At 45.2% G+C, this 22,553-nt stretch overlaps 2 protein-coding genes across 3 annotated transcripts in view; one reads left to right on the forward strand and one right to left on the reverse strand.

Moving 5' to 3' along the window:
* Positions 1-378: 378 nt before the first annotated feature.
* On the reverse strand, positions 379-9,341 carry LanB1 (laminin subunit beta-1). Of its 2 annotated transcripts, none has more exons than XM_015180068.2 (5): positions 9,032-9,341; positions 6,485-6,537; positions 6,367-6,428; positions 746-6,305; positions 379-678 (listed from the first exon to the last, which is right to left on the reverse strand). In XM_015180068.2, exon 4 carries the CDS (start codon positions 6,140-6,142, stop codon positions 758-760), a length of 5,385 nt encoding a protein of 1,794 aa, XP_015035554.2. In that variant the 5' UTR covers positions 6,143-6,305; positions 6,367-6,428; positions 6,485-6,537; positions 9,032-9,341; the 3' UTR covers positions 379-678; positions 746-757. The 2 variants fall into 2 exon arrangements, with proteins under 2 accessions (XP_015035554.2, XP_002132437.2); XM_002132401.3 differs by lacking the exon at positions 9,032-9,341 and adding an exon at positions 6,710-6,846.
* A 2,379-nt stretch (positions 9,342-11,720) lies between these two features.
* Positions 11,721-22,553, forward strand: part of spen (split ends) — a 91,267-nt gene continuing 80,434 nt past the window's right edge. Inside the window, exons 1-2 of the mRNA XM_033380099.1 lie at positions 11,721-12,555; positions 13,452-13,466. The gene's annotated coding sequence lies outside the window, so the exon portion shown is untranslated. The remainder of the gene's footprint in view (positions 12,556-13,451; positions 13,467-22,553) is intronic.

A 22,553-nucleotide genomic window follows, 5' to 3' on the forward strand; every position in this document is an offset into this window, starting at 1 on the left:
AACTGGAACAATAAAAGCGCAAAAAATCTGTTGTTGCTGACATGTTGCTAGAACTCTCATTTTTGCGTACCTATGTTGCTAGTGAACATGTTGCTTGCATTTGTAGTGTGCCCGGAAACTGGAACAATAAAAGCACAAAAAATCTGAAAACATAGTATTGTTTAAACAATTTGAACCTTTTTTGGACATAATGCAATTTGTAAACAATGTAATGCCAAATATTTGCTAAACACGCCCCCCAGAGCAGCGCATATGTGAGCATGTTGGAATTCCGTGAATCAACAACGGCAAACTAAACGGAGATGAGAGAACTCCGCAATAATGGATAATCTCTCAATTATTGCAATGCTGCCCTGCCTCTCTCTCAAATGCAATATCCACATCTAAGTAGTTTATTTAATTACATTTATTGCATTACAAGTGTTGTAAGGTATAGAATAAGAAGTGTGTACACATTAAAAGGGCTTCTTGAATTTTCCTGTGTGTTTTCAATTTAAAATTAGCATTGCAGAGTTGTTTTTGCTTAGAGTACAGAACGTAACGGTAACTTAACATGTGTTTCATAATAACTTGTTTGCCTTTGCTTTGATTCCTTTCGTAATTCTGGTTATTTGCATTTTGCAGTTCGCATTTCGCGTATTTGTTCATGAATATGGCAATTGAAATGGCCGCTGGAGGCTACAAGAAGAAGAAAACGAGTTGGTTATCGCTGGATCAATGGGAGTATTGATTATTTGGTACTCACTTTTCCCGCCCTCTAACACTGCCGATAATAAACGGCCCGATCTTGGATATTCCGCAAAAACTCATTCAACTGATCGTTCAGCGGTCCAATGGCCGCCTCCAGCTCGCCCAGCTCCTGGTTTTTGATCTGGTACACCGACTGCAGATCGTTCAGATCCTTCAGCTTCGCATTGGTGTCCACCGTCAGCTTGGAGGCGCGCTGTAGCAGCTGCTTGGCCCGCTCCCTGGCGTTCTCCGAGCGACTGGCGCGATCGGTGAGCGTCTGGTTGGTGGCACTGGTCGAGGACTGCAGATTGTTGGCCTCGCCGCGAGCGCGCATGGCCTCCAGCTTGACGCGGCTGGCCTCCTTTGTGATCTCCTTCGCGTCGCGGTCGTTCTTCACGATGTTGTTCTGCAGGCGCTGCACCTTCTTGGCCAGCTCGTCGACCTGCTGGGCGGTGTGATTGGCCGGCGACTCGGCTGAATTCGTTTCTTCGTCGATCTTCTCCAGATCCTTGGCCGCCAGCTCAATGTTGCTGTTCGCCTGCTGAATGGCATCCTGAGCCTTGCCCTGCGATTCGTCCGCAGCGGCTAGATTCTCCACCACAGAGTTGGCCGCCTCCAGAATTTTGTTGGCCGTCTCCTTGGTGGCATTGGCAGAGCTCTGCAGGCGATTCACACGCTCCAAGTCCGGTCGGGTCTTGTAGATGATGGACTCGACGTTCTTCAGCGAGGACACGGCATCGTTGATCTTCATGCCCAGCGATTCGATCTCCTTGGGGTCCAGCTTTAGGTCCAGCAGCAGCGTATCCTGCGCCAGCTGCTTGCTCTCCGACGGCGAGGCCGTTTTGTTCTCCTGGAAGTCGGTGACGGCATTGATCAGCTTGGTGGCCAGCTTTATGTTGTCGTTCGTTTGATTGAGATACCGCTCTGATTGCTCGAATCCGGCCTTGGCCTTCTGGAATGCCTCCGAGGCATTGAGCTTGGCCTGCGTCAGCGCCCGGATGGTCTGATCCGCCTGATCCTTCTTCGTGGTGATGGCCAGCTCGGCGTCCTTGGCCACCTTCAGGGCCTCGTCCGAGTGGGCGCGAGCGCCGTGCTCGCAGGAGAGGAAACCACCGCACTTGCCGCATCCCGCACCGCCGCACAGATTGTCGCAGGGATCGCCCGGCTTGCCGCACACCTGGTTGTTCAGTTCGGGGATCTGGGCGGTCAGGGAGCTCAGTTCCGTGCGATAGTCGTCGATGGTCTTGTCGTTGTTGGCAATGGCATCCGACTCGTCCTTGATCTTGTTGGACAGCGTCTCCACGCGCTTGCAATTGCGATCCGTGTTGGAGGCCAGCTCGTTGGCCTCGTCCTTGAGTGTCGAGAGATTGCTCACCCGCTCGTAGGCGTGCCGCGTGAGATTCAGGGCTCCCTCGATGTTGGACTCTTGCAGCTGGATGCCGTTCTCCTTGAGCTCCTTCGAGAGCTGCTGCACCAGACGCGAGTGATTCTGCAGACCCTCCAGCTCCACGCCCGACAGACTAAGCGAATTGTAGATTTCGTCCAGGTTGCGTTCCGTCTCGGCCAGGCGGCCGTGGGAGGCCAACAGCTGCTGCTTCAGTCCATTCGTCTCGGCATCCAGTCGGTCGATGTCCTCCAGGCTGACGGAGGTGTTCTGCAGGAGGTCCCGGATGTGCTGCAGCTTCTTGTCGAGCTCACTGAACTCGGCCGTGTAGGCACCGGTGGCGCCCACCTGTTTGATCTCCTTGGCCCGCTGGATGGTGGCCTCCGTGGAGTCCTCAAGGGCCGTCAGAATGATGTCCCAGTTGTTGAAGCACTCGCCGCAGGGCGAGCAGTGCGGGAACTGGCCAATGAAGCCGCGTGCACACTGATTGCACTTGTAGCCACCGATACCCTCGTGGCAGACGCAATGGCCCGTCTCCCGGTCGCACTGGAAGTCCGCCGCCCCGTACTGATCGCATTCGCAGGCCTGGCACCTCTCGTTGGGATTGCCCCAGTAGTGGGCCTCGCACTGGTTGCACGCCCTGCCGCCGAATCCCTGCTTGCACTTGCACTGTCCGGTGTAGGGATTGCACTGCTCCTGAACGGCACCGATGGCGTCGCAGTTGCAGGCCTCGCAGCCCTCGCCGGAGGCGATCTTCCAGTGGTTCACCGCACACTGATCGCAGCGCAGGCCCTGGACATTCGGCAGACACGGGCACTGGCCCGAGCGGCGGTCACAGTGGGCCAGGGTGTTGTTCGTGCCCAAGAAATCGCAGTCGCACTGCTGGCAGTTCTGCTGCAGGGCATCCCCGAAGAAGCCGTCGCGGCACAGCTCGCAGTGGTCGCCGGTCGTCTGGTAGAGGCACTTCTGGCAGGAGCCCGTCTCCCGATCGCAGTTGCCCGTGTCGTACGGATCGATGTTGTTGCTGCAGTCGCACTTCGAGCAGGTGCCGCCGTTCTCCGGCGACCCAAAGTGATTGTCCGCACAGATCTCGCAGCGGGCACCGGCATAGCCCTCCTGGCAGTGGCACAGCATGTTGTTGTTGCGCGTGTCCAGAGAGCAGCCATCGGCATGGGCCAGGCCACTGGCCACCGTCTCGGGGCAGCGGCAGGGGCGACATCCGATCTCGCTGCCAAACAGCGGGTTGCCGTAGTAGCCATCGAGGCAGCTGTCGCAGCTGTAGCCGGTGGTAAAGTCCTGGCAATTGAGGCAAGTGCCCTTCAGGGGATCACACTGGGCGGCGTGTCCGTTGCACTGGCAGACGCGACACTCGGGGAAGTTCCAGTAACCCGGCTGGCACTGGTTGCACTCCCGGCCATAGGTGTTCGGCACGCACTGGCACTGGCCGGTGATCAAGTCGCAATTGTTGTCCTTCGACCCGATGCTGTTGCAGTCGCAGGCCTTGCATCCCTCCGGCGAAAAGCCATAGGTACCCGGGGCGCACTGATCGCACTGCCGTCCCACCACGTTCGGCTTGCAGTGGCAGAAGCCACCGTTCGAGTCGCAGACCTTCGAGTAGGAGCCTGTCGGGTTGCAGTTGCACATGCTGGCACCGTCATGGACGTAGGTGCTCACGTAGTTGTCCAGGTCCCGGCACTCGGGATCCGATTTGTAGTTGATGTCGTACAGCGACTGGTTGCAGTTGTGTTTGGCGTACTCCCGACGACGCAGGTCCGCCATGGGCGAGCCCGTGAAGATCGGGGTGACTTCTATGCGTGGAATCAGCGTCAGCGAATCCACCAGAATGGTGGCCGTGGGACTGTCCTCGTTGTGGCGCCTGCGCTCAAAGTAGATCTTGAATTTGTACACCTTGCCCGCCTCCAGGCACACGTCATTCAGGGCCACCACCTGGCGACTGCGATCGGGCAGATTGAACGGTATCCTTGTCTCCGAAGAGGTGGCGGCCACCAGCTCCGCGCACTCGCCATCCGGATCGATCTCATCGGGACGCACCAGCGTGATGTAGGCATCATCCCAGTCGCCGCGGGAGGTGCTCTGGTAGCGGATCACCACATCGTAGGGCATCGAGCGGGGAATATTGTCGACAGTGAAGACCATCTCGGAGTTCTCGGGCACGCGCGTGAACCCGATGCCCGTGAAGCCAGTGGTGCCGCTCGTGGGCGCCTCCGCCACAGTGCTGCAGTTGCCATTGCTGCCGTACGAGATGCACACGTCCGACACCTCGGCCTCGTGCACCACATGGAGATCGGGTATGAAGTAGTTCTGCTTGGGCTGCGCGCAAGTCCGACCCGTCATGTGCGGCCGGCAGCGGCACTGTCCCGTCAGCACGTCGCAGAAGTTGTCGTAGGAGCCGCCCGCATCGCAGTTGCACATGGAGCAGCCGTCCTCCGATTCGGACAGCTCAAAGGTCTCCGGCATGCACTGGTTGCAGTCCTTGCCGGTGACGAATCGCTTGCACTTGCACTCGCCCGTGTGCATCACGCAGCCGGAGTTGTTGATCGTTCCGAGGATGTTGCAGGTGCAGGCCTCGCAGCCGTCGGGATTGTTCGGCTGCAGATTCCAGTAGCCATCCTTGCACTTGTCGCAGCGGCGGCCCTTCACAAAGGCCTTGCAGTGGCAGGCCCCAGCCTCGGCGCCGTTCTCCGGGTCGTTCACCGAGTCACAGATGCCATCGTCCAGCGCGCCATTGGGATCGCAGTCGCACGGCTGGCAGACGTGCTCCGAGCGGATGTCCTGCGTGGGATCGCGGTAGAAGTACGGCATGCACTCCTCGCAGTGCTGGCCCTGGGTATTGTGCATACAATTGTCGCACATGCCACCGGACACATGGCCCGAGGCGGTGAACAGCGCCTCATCGAAGTGACAGCTGACGGCATGGTCGTTGCACTCGCATTTCTTGCAGGCATTCGTCTGCTTGCCAAAGGCCGGCTTCCAGGGCAGATCGTTGAAGAAGTCCTCGCAGGACTCGCAGTTCAGGCCCTTGGTGTTGTGGGTGCACTCGCACCGGCCGTGCACCATCCCGTCGCCGAACTCCCCCTGGATGGCCATGTCCAGGGGCAGACACTGGGAGGCATGGCCGTAGCAGGAGCAGGAGCCGCGCACCACCATGTTGGAGATGCCGTAGTAGTACTTCTCCTCGTTCTCCAGCCGACTGTCGAGCAGATTGTCGCCCAGCTTGTGCAGCTTCGACAGCTGGATCCTCAGGTTCGTCATCTTCAGCTGGTTCTGCACGTGCTCCGCATACGGATCGGACACATTGATGTTCGGCGGCAGCACGCGGAAGATCACCTCGCCGTTGCGCGAGGGCTCCACATTGGAGTAGCGCGAGGTGCACATCACGTCCGTGATGTTGTGCAGGACCGTGGACACGCCCGGGAAGGAGTCGGCACAGTCGTAGGCAAAGTACCGGTACACGTGCCAGGTGCGGCCGAAATCAAACGATCTCTCGATATACATGGCCGCCGGCCGGAAGGTCGTAAAGGTGATGATCAAATGGGTAAAGTGGAACTCCGCCTCGAGGTCCAGCTGAATGGTGGCGTTCTCCTTGCCGTTCTCCGACTGCCACCAGGTGGGCAGATTCGTGCCCGGCTTCGTCTTGTAGATGATCTGCCCGATGCGATGGTTCTTGTACGGATCGTGGCGCGTCTCCTCGCGCGTGTCGCACAGGAAGCACTTCTTGTCCTGCAAATGGGACAGGATACAGAAACGCTCCGGCGAATGCAGGCCACAGGTCGAGCTGGCCGTCAGTCGATTCTCGCGGCCAATCAGCAGGTTACCGGTGGCCGGATAGCATGAGGATCGCTCGCACGGATGAGTCTTGATGTACTGCCGCGGCGGATTGCGCGGCCGGTCGCGACGCCCATGCTGCGGCGGCCTCTGTGCCTCCGTGCCCCACAGAGGGGTGAGTACGGCGAGCACAAAGAGAGCCGCGATAAGGCCGCTGCGATGCGGTCGCAGCAGCTCCAACATCGCAAGCGGTCACACTACCTCACACAAGCACACCACACACTCTTCTCTTCTCGTCTCTTCTCGTCGCTTCTCCGGATTCTCTGGCTCTTTCTCTCTGGGGGACTTCCGGTCGCGTTTTTAATCAGCTTTTTCTTTCGTTTAGTTTCGTTTTGTGCCACGTGATCTGAAAAGGACAAAACGATGTCTATATAATATTCATATCCGCAACTGTTTATCTCGCTTACTCTTCCGCTTTCTCTGATTCTTCTTCTTCTCAGTTGTGTGCCGTTATCCTTTCATCTGAAAGCTGAAACAGATACATCTATGATGCAATCGATAGCAGTAGCTTCAACTCTTTCTTACTCTTCTTCACTTTTGCGAGCCGTTATCCTTTCATACTGCGCTTTCCTTAAGCTCTGAAGAACAAGAGAAAAAGAGACAACATTAGTGACAGTTTTCTTCTTCTGTATACGGTGTATGTGTGTGTGTGTAGTACAGTGATCTCTTTCTCTGCTGCCCCCAACAACCAACACTTTGATCTTCTTATCAACTTGAGATGCTCCAATTTTCTCTTCCGAAACGTCGTACCAAATCCAAAGCCAAATCCACCATCCGCACCCAACGAATCTTACGCACCGACTGAGACGCACAGACTCGAAACGGAAAACTGAATGAACTCAAACCCCAACTGGTGATAAACCCCAGGGTTTATGTTTGTGTGTGACTAAAGTTTAATCCGTTGTTGCCTGGGGCCTGCCTGCCTGCCTGCCTGCCTTCGTTTATCAGCTTCAAGTCTTGGATCTTGGAGCACCACACTCGTGTTTTGTTTATAGTAAAACAAGTGTGGAATGGATTGGAGTGGATTGGAAGGAAAGGGTAGAATGGAGGCAGGGGCAGGAGCAGGGAAGCAGGGGAACAAATCTTAAGAAGATCTACATAATTTCAGATCCAATGTGCCATTCGCGATGGATTGTTTTATTATGTCTTGTATTTTTGCTGCTTTGCGGTTTTCTAGTATTTTCTGGTATTTTTCTAGTATTTTCTGGTATTTTCTAGTATTTTTGATTCAATGAAATATTCAATAATGCAGGAGAGTTACGAGGAGAAGCAACTTGATTCTTTTTCCTATTATAAGCACTGTACGATACTTGAAATAAATTTAAATCTTCCAAAATGAGAGGACTTCCAAACTTTTCCAACACTGAAAGAGCATTACAAATTCGTATTCATACCCATGTCCCTATGGCGATGATTTCCCATAACCGAAGCCGTAGTTTGGGGCTTCTGGTCCATCTCTTATCGCCCGGTCGCCGCCAAAGAGGGGCCGGGGGCACAACCGAATCAAAAAAACGTAAACTGTGCTACGCGCTGGAGACAGATAAGCGTTCCCCAAAAGTCTAGAAACAAGATGGGGAGCAGTGGAGCACATTGTCGGGGCAGCACCAAACATGGAGTTGCCTGCTCCACGGTCTAAAAATATTTCATAATTTCAACTGTCCCCCCAGATAAGAGTTCATTCACAGATACAGATAAAGATACATACATATGTATTACTTTGGGGTCCCGTAAACCGGAGAAACTCCAGAATCTATAAGTTTTTCGCCTTCTTTTTTAAGATGAAGGGTATAATGACTTTACCAAGATGTTTTCCTAAGTTCCCAAGTTTTCAAGACATTCCAAAACTCCCAAACGATGGATGTCAAAGGGAACTTAGGGTTTCGGTTCGCAAATAGAAGACTTTTTTAGGGTATTCCGTATACATATGTATATCGTTTGTTGTTCAATTTCTGTGTTTTCTGTTTGTTCGTTGATTAATTTCGTTTTAATTTTCGTTCCAAAAGGCGGCACTGAGGAAACGGGCAAATAAACAAAAAAAAAAGACAATACAGATGGGGTTTATTATCGGTATGGAGTACATATGTATATAGAGACTCTATGTATATACAGACTCCGGACAGTTTATACAAATTTGCTCATACAATTTTCTTGGTTCTTTAGCGGATGATATGAATGTGATGTGTTTATATTTCCAATTTGATTTGACCACACAAACACAGCCAGAGAACACAGAAAGAGGAGCCCCAATTCTGTTGCTGGGGGTTCGGTCCGGTCTGGAGCACACATGTTGTAGAAGTTCTAGCTTTTAGCATACATGAGATCAGAGGCTGTGCTATAATTAGAGATCCGACCCCCAAACTGCACAACACAATCCTATCCTTCCTGTCCGGCCGTACAATCTAGACAGATGAATGCACATCTGCGCCTCCAAGGCGTAGCTTGGCTCACATTTTAATTAGCCATCCAATCCATCCATCCATCCCTCCCTCCTCTCCCACTGTTGCCGAGCCGAAAAGCGCTTAGAAGTGCAGTTTTTTCGAGTCCGCCTGCCTTGTAGTACGAATACGAGTAATGTCTTCACTTTGAGGCATGGCATCATGTTACAGAAATGCACATACATAAACCACACTACAATTTCTAGACATGCCAGCGTACGAGTACATAGAATTAGCTGGGTCTCATGCGACAAATGCGGGAATGCACTAGGAGATCATCTAGCAGATGACCCTTTTTAGCCATCAGCTGATCGGTGGTAAGCCAAATAGCAAAACGTTTCCAATAGCGACCCTCCTCCAACATAACAGTTGATCCCTACGTTTCTCTCGCTTCCCCCACCACAACATGCCCTTTATCTTTGCTTTTGAGATCGCACATAAACAGAGACGACGATTAAAAAGACGGAGCAACGGATGCGAAGGAGGATGAGAGAAACAGCAACAAAAACAGGGCACAAGATAATAAACTCCAAAGAGAGTGAAGTGGAGTGGAGTGGAGGCCAGCCAGCTGTAGGATAAACTGCGTAAAAACTCCGCGTGGAGAGAGAAAAACAAAAGCAACTGTAAATGCACTCACCGGACAATCTGATTCCAGCCACAGAACGTGGAAATTCCTTGCGTGGGGGGGGAGAGAGAGCTACGTTTCCCCAAAAACATTTTCTGTTGTACAGAAAAAACAACAAACAGGCCGCTCGCAGCGGTCCAACAATTTTTCGACTTCTTTTTATAAACTTCAAACAGAAGGGAGTACACTCACACGCACACACTCGCGCGCAAGTCTCACAGAGATACGGAAAATGCTAGCGACCCGATCCACGGCACGATCTGTTCGCGGCAAGAGAGAAAAAAACTGTGAAGAGCGGCAAAAGGCGCTCAGGACCGAAAACTGAAGTTGATTCAAAGTCTATTAAGTTAAGGTGCGGCGTCTTGGAATGTGCTCTCAAGATGTTCACTCACACATGTTGGCACGAAGATCACATAGAGCGAGGGAACATGTGTCGCACCCTTTGTAAGTAGACCTTGCGTTGGAACCAATCTGAGCAACAAGTGAAACAGAGAGCGCGAGCGAGAGAGTTTTCTACCTGATGCACGTTTCGTAGGCCTTTTTTCACACAGATGCAATTATTTGGTGTGTATGCAACTGCATGTATTTACATATGCGTGTGTGTGTGTTGCTAAAGAGGTGCTAATCTTTATGTAAAAAGGTTCATCTAATTATATGACATTTTATTTTAATATTTTACTAAGTTTAGTTTTCAAGATTACTTTCGTACTTTTCCGTTATTTTTTAAATTTTAATTCAAATTTTTTCCAAATTTCGCTACTTGTTTGCCAGTATACCTAGAGTGACCATTCAATTTTAGTGGAAAAATGCATTTAATTTCGTGGTTGACAAACTGGCCGTTTTTTAGTGGATATACAAATATATATATATATATCCATATATGATATACATATACATGCCTAGTCAAACCGACTAACATTAAATAAGCATGCATGAAAATGCTTACCGTTATATCATGTAAAAACATGATTATTTTGTCCGTTGTCTCTATGGCGCTGCCAACTGGTTCTAATGCCCGCCTCAGCTAAAGTTTTAAGCGCTTTTCTTCAGCAAAAGATAGCTGTTGTTCTTTCGTTCTTTTGAGCTCTTAACGATAATAAACATATCCTGTGTAATTTATACGCTATTTTGACAAGGATATGAAATAAAAGAACCTCAATACCATTTGAATTCAAATTAGGCGCCATCGCCCATAACAGTACATTTTGTGCCGGCTGACTGTTGTTAACGTTCATCTTTGTGAACTTCTTGCCTGTTCCAGTTCCGTTCCGCTGATAATTACATATAAATGTAGTTGTGTAGTTACTATGTAAAAATGGTGTTAACATAACACCAAAGTGGAGCTGCCACATCGGTAAGAAAAGGATTAGCTTCAGCTCTCTGGCAGCCTCGTTTGATATGAATTTCGCGGGAAATTTGAAATTTTGCTTAGAGAAGAACCCAGAGCGCGACCAACTCGTCGAAATTTATTTATACTTATATATACGGTGTATCGGTACATCAATACTTTTCACTCATTCACTTTCAAACTATTTCTCTTTGGAGCGCACCACTCGTATTAAGGCTAGGCTCGTTTTTTCATCGGTATATTTGCGCTATTTCTAAGGGTCAGACGGTCACATTGCTACTCTCTCCTACAACGAAAAAATGAGTCGTAATTTTGATGTGCTATGAAAAAAGGGATGGACAACAGGCAAAAAAGCCCAGGAAAATAAAAAGGTTCGTTCTGTAAGATATGAATATTAGTTGTAAGATTTACTCATCGACAGTATTATAAGAAATACCAATGAGAATGAATGAATTTCGAACGAATGATTGGCCGCCGCCGAAACGCAAACAGTCACACTGTTCACAGTCTCTTCGTTATTATATTTTATTTGTTTGAACTTTTTAGCTAAGCGCCATTTTTTAGAGTAAACCAGTCAAGTAGGAAATTGATTTATTAATGGGGTAAAATTATGTGGGCAAGGCTAAATTTTCTATATAGCTAGTAATATTCCACGGAATATTGAAATCGAGGAATATGATGAATTCGTTGGTTTATTTTGAAAATGAGACAGTATATTTCGGTATTTATTTGAATCGGTAATAACCGGTAGACAACATGAGTCCCATTCCAAACTTTACCATGCAATACCATTGAAACCAACCACCTGGTAAACCAAACGGGAAATACTTTTCTTGGGGTGGGTACCCTTACTCACAGGTTCAAATATCGTACCGCTTTTTAGGAGTATTTTTATTTTCACCTAATTTCAAATGTTCTAAAATAAATCGTTATCGGGTTCAAAAATGTATTTCAAAACATGTTGCTGTAGGAACATGTTTACGTAACCACTTACGTTTTTACCGTTGGCAACATTCAATTTGTTTGAGCCAGACTCATGTGCCGAGAACACAAGCAACATTCATCATACCCTGGGGAAATGGATATTATAGACTTGAGGAAAGGTTTGTCATCCCAGGCTTCAGTGAATTCAGAAAGATATTTAAATGATCAAAAACATTTCCATCCATGAAAAAGTCATTATTAATTACTTTTTAAAGCAGACTGGAAAAACAGAATTTTGACATCATTAAAGGAAATTGGGTATAAAAACGGCCCATACCTTCGGCAGATATGTATGATGGAACTCGAATAATTCGTCAGTATTTTTACGGTATATTTCGAAAACGTGACGGTATATTTTGGTATATTTCTGAGGGTCAGTTTGAGCGTTAGTGCCTTTGCTCTTTCCGTTAGTGCATTTACGAATGAATTTCAAAGGAATGAATGGCCGCCGCCGAAACACAAACGCAAACGCAAAACGCGAAAGTCAAGACGGAGGCGCGCGCGTTTTTTCCGTCAAAAATACCACAAAAAAGTAAATTAAATCAAGAAAAACGCCGCCAAAACACACACGACAAAGAGAAAAATAAATTAAAATTATTAGTGTTATGTACAAAATAAAAAGTGCCCCCTAAGCCCCCTGCTGCTACCAACAGCCCCCTATCTATGTGTATGTGTATCTGTGTGTGTTCGCGAGTGCTTGTGTGTGTGTGAAAAATGCATTAATTACACCAATTCCAAGGCGAAAAAGCTACAACAAAAAATACCACAGCAAATACAATCAAATACAAACAAAAACAAAACGGAAAAGCAAATATATAAAAAATATCAACCAAAAGAATAAAATTATGCAAATTTTTTTGTTGTTTTCCCAATACAAAAATAATTTTTTGTGATGCTCTTTCTGATGAATGAAATTCACAGAAAAACCGCAAAAAAAATATAAAAAAATTTGTTGTGTCTCTAAACAAATATATAAACGGTAATATTTGGACTCGCGATTCGGTTCGGGATCGTTGGGCTATAGCTTCTGAGCCCCCACCGTCAAAGAACTGTACCGTACCGGTCGTCGCGTCGCTTCTTTGGAGGTGTTTCGAAAAAGTACCACCACGAAAATGCATAAATTTCGAATACAGTCCAAAACGGGTGCACAATAAGCCGACAAAAACAGGATCCTTCAGCGGCTAAGGAACACCTCATCAATGGTGTAAGTATTACCGCATTTTGTGGAAGCTTCCAGCAGCAGACAGGTGGGGGGCATACGTATGCCTGGAAGAAGAGTATGAGTTTATGGGGAGGTGTATCCCGTTTTCAGGGGCAAACATTTTTGGGGGGATTCCTAGGGAGACTTTTTCTTGGAGATACGCCTACATTTCGAGGGAAATATATGGTATTATTTAGGGGGGAAATGCATCAATTCATAAAGGGGAAATGTCCCAATTAAGGGAAATTTTCGTGGTTTGCTTAGAGCTAGAAGCAAGGAGCCGAGCCCCTTCTTGGAGATCCTTATGGAAAGGGGAAATCGGTAATAAATATTAGTAGGCAAATCGGTAATCGGTAATACAGCAGACCAATGCAGGTGCTTTTACAGTGGAGACTGAGGCAGTGAAAAAGGGTGGGACTAAGGACGATTTCAGTGACAGAAATTAATGCGTAATTAGAATTTCCCTAAAAGAGAATACCATTTTTTATAGCCAGAAAATATTCGTATCCACAAATAACAGTAACATGAGGATGTTTCTGATAGACAAACATTTATAATAAACTGTTGTGGAAATCCATAATTAGTGTTTTTTCAAGGGGATAATATAGGTATATATTTTTATTTCTAGAAATTGAAATTCTAGTAGTACAATTCTATTGAATTGATTTCTTTCAAAGAAGACATATCCACGACACAGTTCTGTCTGGAAAAATGTATACTTTTAACATAATAAAGAACATGTGCAAAAACAGACTTTATTTCCAGCAGAACTACAAATTTTCTTCTAAGAAATGACTCTACTCAGTCTGTATTCCTACAATATATTACTACTGATTAGAAAATGATTATCATTATCACTTGTATATAATATTTCTTTCCATTTTTCTATTTCATTGCAGCTCTCAACGCAATTGGTAAGAAAGGAAATCCAAACCCAACGAAAACCAATAAAATGTGTTTGTATGGTGCCAGAATCTCTATAGAGAGAGCTCTCTCTATAGATAAATATATGTAGTTCCAAAAAAGTGTACAAAAAGTGTTTTAAACAAGTGAAAAAGTCCCCTCAGAGAAATAAACCCATGAAACGTCTTACAAAAGATATATATTACAAAAAATATTCCCAAAAATAACCAAAGAAATTAAATATCCTTTTAAAAAAACAACAACAAAATGGAAAAATCCTTCAATATCCTTTAAAATACGAAAGAAAAAAATTAAAAAATCGTACAAAAAATACGGAATAAAAATAAGTGCAAATTTAACTAAAAAAAAAGGAAACAACTCAACAACTTCTATATAGAAAAAGAGGATTCCTAGCCGATCCGATCTGCAGCACAAAGAAAAATGGCACAACTTCTGTCTGGGGCGGGGGCTGGGGCTGGGGAGCTCTGCTCTGCTACGCTGCCGGCTTCGAAGTCCTCTGTCGCTGTCCTCTGCTGGCTGCGAGCAGCAATTAACTCGAAAGCAAAGAATTTCATCAGAAATTCAAAGCACACACACACGCATGGACATTCGCGTATACACGAGGGGGGGGGGGCACCGACGGATGACGTGCAACGGGGCTGAAAATAAAGAGCGGCAGCAGCGACGTTGGCAGCGGCTACAAGCGCTCGTTCGTCGTCGTGTACATGCATATGTCCGTGTTTGTGTGTGTGTGTTTGTGCCAAACTACACAACCAACAACGCAAAATAAACTAGGGAGCGTGAAAGAGAGCGACATATGCGCTGTTTGCGCAGGTCAAAACGAGATGGCCAGCGTTTTGGGTTGGAGAGAAATTGTCGTGTCGCGTCGTCGCGTCGAATGGTTTTTTTTTTTTCCTTAACCCGTTTTGTATGCGTGCGCTCCTGCAAACGCAAAAGCCAGAGCGCCGCCAGTCCCAGTCCCAGCCGCCAGCAGCCTAGCCGCCAGAATATACTATATTCGCATACATTTTCTGGAAGCAAGTGTGTCGCTTACAGTTTTCTATCGATTCGTTTCCTCAAAGGTTTGACAGCCGGAAAGAGAGACGAGAGATGCGCGCAAAGAAATAAGTTGAAGGCAAGACTAAAGCCGGGAGTGGGGCGTCGCTGGGTGGGGATACAGGACCTGCAGCCAGAGCGACCGTGGTTGAGCCAGCAAGCGCGACAAAAAATACAAAGTTGTCGCGGCATGTGGTGGCATCTCATCTCTTCTTACCACACCCCACCCCCTCGCTCAATGCACAAATACTGCAAATGCTTCTCTCTGCCCCTCTGACAAAACCACTGCAATGCTTCCCCCCTCCCCCGGCCCCTGACAACAGCCACTGCAAATGCGGTCGGTCGACGACGGTGTCGTTGCTGCTGCTGTGCATGTATGTATGTGTGGTCACGTAGCAGCGTGCTAAATACATACACTCCCGCTTATGTACATATGTATGTATGCATGTGCATGTGTATGGAAATGTAGATCCATGTATGCGTATGAAAACGGGTTTTTTCTTCTGCCTGGAATATTCATGGATTCTAGGCAATCATTTTCTTTAATGGGGTTTTTTCCCCCCATAATCATCGTGCATAGATCATCCAATATGAGGTCTCCAAAAAACTAAACCAAATATTGCAATAAATGGTACCCGAGCGCGTAGGCAGGCCTTAAATGAATGTCTCTTGTTGTCTCAAAATGGCGTCAGGCGGCGCCTGCTAAAAACGAAAAAACTTAACGAAACGAAAAAAACGTGAACAACGCACAAAGAGAAACTATTTTTTCTGTGTAAAATTCTGTTATTTCTTTCAGTTTTTTTTTTTTTTCTGTTTGCTTTTTTGCACACGTCAACAAAGAGGGTGGGTGGGGTGGTCGGGATACAGACAGAGAGAGAGAGAGAGACAGAGACAGAGATGGAGAGAGCAGGCAAGCAGCAAAGAGATACAACAACCGCACCCCACCAGGCATGTAAAGCGACTAAAGCGGGTCTGTCGCGCGGGCCCCAACTTTAAGTACAGCCAGGCCAGGCCCTGGCGCGCGAGAGAGAAACTTTCACGATCGATTGGAGCAGCCGCAGCCAGCCCCATTGTGTTGCTCCCCCCTTTGTATAAATTAGCATAGGTGCGAGCGAGAGGCAGCTCGTTTCGCGTTTGGTATATGTACACCGGACAGCGGCTGCGCAGTTACCATTTTTGTACAGCCAGCTAGCACTCACATATGTACAGAGCTACACCGCCATCGCACTCACACATAGGCACGGTTATATGTGATTTCCTGCCTGCGCCCCCAAAATGGACAAAAACTACAACTACATGCGGGCTACAAAGCTACAATTCTACGCCGTATCAGGCAGGGGATACGTCGTCATCAAACGACACGAAACAGCACGAACACACATACGCAGACACGAAGGAAAAATGACTACATAACCATTTATAAATATACAAGAATAAAAGGGAAGGGGCAGGCAGTGGCAGAGGCAGAGGCAGGGGCAGCGCCAGCGACAACGACAGCGCTACAACAATGACGAGCGGACCGGACGGCCGCAAAAAAACAAAACCAACGGAGAGCAGATACTCGTTTTTCCATGCGGCCTCCCCCACCCCACACTCTTTGCTCAGTACATACATATGTATGCCCATATATACATATTCTTTATATACATAAAACTACATAACACAACCAATACACACACACATACACTCTGTGTGCTCTCCGTGTGTGCGCGCTGAAGCAGCAACAACATGGAACGAACGTCGAAAACCAGTCGCGGCATCTCGCTCTAGCAGCCAAGTGTGAGCAGCTCTATCTCGCTCTGGCAACCGAAGAGACCCCAGGCTTTCAGTGCAAAGCAAACGTCAATTATAAGCAAACAAGCGACGTTGCCGAACTTCACCGGCAGAGCAGCAGCACAGGCAGGCCGACCAGCAGAGGCAGAGGCAGGCAGCACAGGCTGTAAGAAAAAGAGAGATAGAGCAATATCATTCCAGAGGAAACGAGACAGAGATAGAGAGAGAGCTAAGGCTAAGGCGACGTTGCCGAACTTCAGCAGCAGCATGAATTGTATTTGCTATTCTTGTTTCTCTTCTTTTGGTTCTTTAATGCATGGAATTTTAACATGCCCGCCCTCCCCCTGCCGCCCCTCTCCTCTTCTCCTACCCTTAACCCTCTGAACACATCCCCCTGCCCCTGCCCCTGCCCCTGCCCCGCCCCACACCCTGTAGCTACGCTTCGTTGGGTTGGTTTTCGGCCTCGCAATGGACCCCCTTCCAAACTCCCGGCTACCGGACCGACCCGGCCATGTTCCTCGGATGGAATGGTATATGGGATGTTCTTGTGGAGAGAGGGGTTGAGGTAGGGGTAGGACCCCGGTCTGGGATCTGGAATGGATTATAATAACGTGCTGCTGTCTCTCATTTTCCTCATTTTCCACCTTCTGAAAAGAGAGGAAATGACCAAAAACCCTTCAGAAAATGTATATTTTCTGGTTAGAAACGATAGATTCCTATGGAAAAAGAGGTTTTTAATCCTACACAAAATATGTGTCTTTTCTAAATCGAAGTTTTCTTTACGAAACGCATATTTGTACCCGTTTTTTTTTTGATCCTAAATGGATAGTTCTTATATGAAGTCTTCTTTCTGATCCCACAGATAATCTTCATTGAGGATATCCATCCTCCATCCTTTTATAAAACAACTCTTTTAATGTATCGTTTTTGATTAAAAATATAAGATTCCTTTAGAAAAGATCTCTGTATTTTGATGAAATGCGAAATAAAAGTATGACCCATGGAAATGTTCTATAAATTGCCATTTTCCACCGGACACCCGCATCATTGTAGTGGGTTTTTATAAGGGAAATAATCATCAACATCCGACTTGAGGGCTCTATAAAGCGATCTCTGTAGATCTGTGTGTTTCTTTGCCGCTTGGGGCTCGAGAATTGTTCGCTGCTGGGAGATCTGGAGAGGCTTGTGAATCTCGTACCCGGACCGTACCCCATTGTGTATTTCAATATGTTTAAATTGTTGAGAATTGAATTAAATTAAAGATACTTTTGCAATTTTTCCATTTTTAGTTGTTTAAATTAACATAAATTGGCGCAAGTGATGAAATCTAAAGATCTATAGAGATCCCAAAAAGAAGAGATCTATAGAGATCCCAAAATCCCCCAAAAAAATAAAGTGCATAGCCAACCCCTCCCCCCCCCAAAATAGTGTGAGAGTGATAGTGCTAAAAAGTATCTCAAAAATATACATAAAGTGTATCTAATAAATGTATTTTTTTCCCCCTCATAAAATAGTGCAAATCCTTCATAAAAAAAGGGTATCTAATATCGAGAAAAATCGAAACAAATCGAAAAATCAAAGATAACGCAGATATAGATAAAGATCTTTTAAATACCGATTGAAATGTGTATAATGTTGAATGCAACAAAGTGGAGTGCGCACTCCATTTGAAATAGATAAAGATGCGCAACCGCTGCCGTGGCCTCCATTTGTGGCATACGACGCGATGCAACGCCTAAATATCCGTGGAAGAAGCAACTGCTGTGAGTGTTCGAATGTTGTCGAAACATGGTACGCGACAGTAGCCGTAACATTTGTTTTGGAAAATTAGCCGAAACTACGACAACCACAACGCCACAACAGCAGCAACAGATCCTGCAACATCCTGTGCAGCAGCCACATCATCAACAGCAGCAGCAGCAGCCAGCATTCGTTGTGGATAGCAGCATTAATAATAATAATATTAACAACAACAATAATAATAATAATCAGAAATTAAAAAGGTAAGAAATTGGTAGTGAAATCTGGCTGTGAAAGAGAATCTGGAGATCTTTATAGATACAAAAATTAAGGAGAACCGAGCTCCAAAATGAGATCCATTAGATGTGACATCTATAGATGTACTTTTGGGTTACTTTTTAAGGATCTAAATTATTGAATATTACGCGTGGAGTGAACAAAAGTAAAGAGTGTCTATAGATCAATAGATAAATCGTTGAAGAGATCTCTGAAGGATAAATCTATAGATATAGATACAAAAATAAAATCGAACGAACATGAAATCCAAAGGGGAACCTTTTTTTTTTAGCTTTTTAGGATATATAAGACATAGAATTTTATTATTGTCTTCAAGCCGAAGATCAGCTGAAAAACTATTTAAAAATTCATCGATAGATTGGTAGTCCCGTTAAATCTATCCGTAATTTCTTTGTCGAAACTTTTTGGAATCTTTTTGTGGTCCTTGAACAGATTTTGCTGTTAAATATAGATATTCTTATATGAAGAATCTGGAAAACTGTGTGTCCAGAAAGGATATGTCCATATTTTTAAAAGAAATAGAAATCCGTAGAAAAATTCCTAGAAACATACATATTATATTTGTCTTTTAAAGAAATTGGTAAGGAATTACTATATATAACCCTTTAAAAAAGAAAATTGTAAATTCTACAATAGAATACAAATATCTGAAATTAATTTCAAAAATTTTAAAAGAGGGATTTTCAATCCAAAAGATCTTTTCCAGCTTTCAAAGACAGAAAAACCCCCTACTATCTCTACGAAAAAAAGTCGTATCTGTTGGTTGCGTATGTGTTCCTTATGCGTGACTGTGTGTGGGTGCCGCTAAATGCTTTAGTCACGATTGCCCATTTTTGAAACCAGAATACAGAAAGAAAACCTCTTAGATACGTATGTAGATACTTGGTATGTAAATTTGTATCTGTTGGATGCCTGCGTAGGCCACTTATGGGAGCTACTTGTGCGAGTATCTGCTGCCCACACGAAGGCACCACCAGCTCTTATCACGAGTGGGGAAACGTATCTGTATCTGTGTCTGTGCCTGTGATGCATTTCTAAGCTGACGGTTTGACAGGGCGACGGCGACCTCCTGCTCCTCCTTTTGCTGATGCTGATGCTGATGCTGCTGCTTCTGTAATCGTTGAGATACAAAAAGCTAATGGCTCGGCTCGGCTGTGGCCGTGCCCGAAAAAGAATGTGTAACGTAACGTTTTTTACCTTGACTTGGTCGCTGTGTATCTGTGTATCTTTTGCCTTTGCTTTGGGCTTTTTTCTTCTATGAGCATGTGTATCTATGTGTCTTACCTGAGTGGGCCCACCCTTGTGGATGTGTGTGTGTATGTTTGTGCGTTGCGGTGGCTACGTGTACAAATATTAGGCATCACAACTAAGGCCAACAGCAAAAGATACAGATACGCCAAGCAGAGGAGAAGAACACAGATACAGATACTTGCAGAGAACAGAGAGTCACAGGAAGATACCACAGAGATGGGGGGGCGATATTTTCGTAGAAAGCATATTCGATGTACAGAAACATTAAAGTCTTTCAGGAAGATACAGATACATTTAGAGCTACAACATGTGGCACTCCCTGTCGGCGCCTGGACTGTCTTCCGTCTCTTAAAAAGCACCTCATACCTTTCAGATACATCTGTATCTTGCTCTCCTATTAAGTAATATCGTAGCTTCTCTTATCTTATCTTTCATTCTTGATATTTTTGTTTTAAATGTGGCAACAGTTCTCTCTATTCCGAAAATATAAACAAAGAACATTCTCAGGCAGAACTTTCAATGATTTTTAGCCCACATTTTACACGCCAACGATCCTCAGATACCCAGGGTCAAAACACAAGGCAAAAACACAGACAAATATCAAAACAACGCCCTAAAAAAACCCCATAAACTTTGCAACCAAAACACCTGTCTGGTGTCTACAAGTTTTCCCCTTAGAAATGTTTAAAACAATTGAAAATCCAACCTCTATATATCTCTGACAAATATATTCAAAAAACAACTACAAATCAAACAATCTACAAAAACGAGACAGACCAAAAGTAAACACATGGAAAATAGCACAGAAAAATACAACAACTAAAATAAAATCAAAAAATAATGAAAAATATATCAAATTTGATGAAAATAAAGGAAAAAAGAAAATAAAGAAAGAGAAAAAATCCCAAGCAAAAATAATATAGAAAGCAATGTATCTATGAGTCAACATGGACGAAAAGCGTCTCTTAAGACATCAAAATGATCTCCCAAAAAGCAGCAACAGCAAAACTATCTCTGAAACATACAAGTATTCCTTAGCTACAAAATCTAAATAAAATATATAGTATTTCAAGACCAAAAAAAATATGGAACAAAAAACGAATACTAGCTCGAGAAATAACTTGTATTTCTTATAGGAAAAATACGCGTCGAAGACCACAAACAAAGCAACGAAAAAACCGGTAAAAACCGAACCCGAAAAGTGCGTAATACATGTTTTTTTAATTATAAAAAAACCACACCATTTTGTGAACTATTGTTGGTGTTTTATGCCTCACTTCTTATGACTATCATAATATATAGCACCGTTGGGGGGAGAGGGAGAAACACTTGCAAGTTCATTGTCAATGTCAGAAGAAAACCATGGCTATGGGTCTCTGTTTCTGTTTCTGTTTCGGTCTCTGTCTCTGGGGTTCCGGACGTCTGGCGTTTTGGAAGAGCCTTCAATTTGGATGATTTGTGCTGCGGTAATTACCACAGAAATAACGTGTATTATAGAGGCCTATAGTAGAGACAGAGGCCCACTGTTATTGTCTGACATTGATGCGGGTTTAATGCACCGAAAATTCGGGAGGCCAGTGCCACACATCTGTTGTTGGTGTAGGTCTCTCCACTCTCTCTCTCTGTCCCTCTATAAGGCCGGTTTTTGAGTAAATAACCAACAACAACAAAAACATTTATTATTTTCGGTTCGGTTCGGTGCCTAATGAAGCAATTAAAACATTTGACTCTTGCACTATACGAAAAAAATTATAGAAAAAAATATAGAAAGGAAGGGATAGATAGAGACAGAAAGAGACCATAATTTAAGCTGGAGAGTATATATATCTCTTGGAAAAAAAATGTAAAAAGAATAGACGAAATTTGCAAAATTTATTGGTTGTACAAATTTCCCATAAACGAGAAGATTTGAATGCTTTTTATGACCCCTCGACACTGACATTTTTATTGACATTTAATTCAGTTTAAAAGATACACTTCTAGGTTTTTCAGTTAATTTTCATTAATTTGTATATGGATGTACAACCATCCATCTCAAGGCTATTTTTGATCTGTCGATTAGCATTGGAAATGCTCGAAATTTTATTATATATCTACAACGGACCCCACGTCCCAAAGCCCTGACCCAGAGACCTTCTCTACGTTCAGACATCCCTCTCTATTCCTCTCAATTCAGCTCTATACCGACCTCTCTATTCGGTAGACAGTCCTCTATTGACAGTACCGGTCCCCCCCCCCCCCCCCCCGCCCCCCGCTCTATCTTTTAGATCACTTTATTAAAAAGTGTATTTCGTGTTTCGCTTTTTAACACGAGATGTGGCCATAGTAGACACAACAACACCCATAAAACAGCAACAACAATGATCTATATCAGATTTTCTATATATGTACATATGTAACCGACTAAACATACATGTACATAGGTATTTAGGTATTTTTATGTGTGTTTTTCTAGAGCTTTTGACTCGTTTCAATGTCATGCTACATTTATTATTGTTGTACCACGTCCGACAATTAAGTACCCCTCGCCGTGGAGGAAAAAGGGAGCTCCTATACGTCCATATTTACCTCTTTAGTTCCTCGGGTCTATAGTCGTCTCTCGCTTTTCATAGTTGAAAGAGTACCTGTATCTTTTCTCTGATTTCCTGTGGAAGTCCCATCTTTCATTCTGAGCCAAAAACAAATTCGATCTATTACAGAAGAGAGCAAGTATTTTGTAGTTGCAGATACACAGATACATTGTTTGTTCTTCTTCAATTTATCATCCATCTATCACTCTCCTTTCCCTTGCTTTTGTCTAAATATTGTATCTTTTTTCGTTGCTTTTGTTTCAAAATTATTTTGTACGAAAAGTTCTACGAGTACCTATGCTTTTGCCTTACACTATGTATCTTTTGTTTTTACATCTCTGTGTTTTTGCAATTATCTTGTGTCTATTTTAAAACATTTTATTAACAAATTTTTGAGGCAGAAATAACCTA

The sequence above is a fragment of the Drosophila pseudoobscura genome, chromosome 4, assembly GCF_009870125.1.
Source record: "Drosophila pseudoobscura strain MV-25-SWS-2005 chromosome 4, UCI_Dpse_MV25, whole genome shotgun sequence".
Classification (NCBI taxonomy): Eukaryota; Metazoa; Arthropoda; class Insecta; order Diptera; family Drosophilidae; genus Drosophila; species Drosophila pseudoobscura.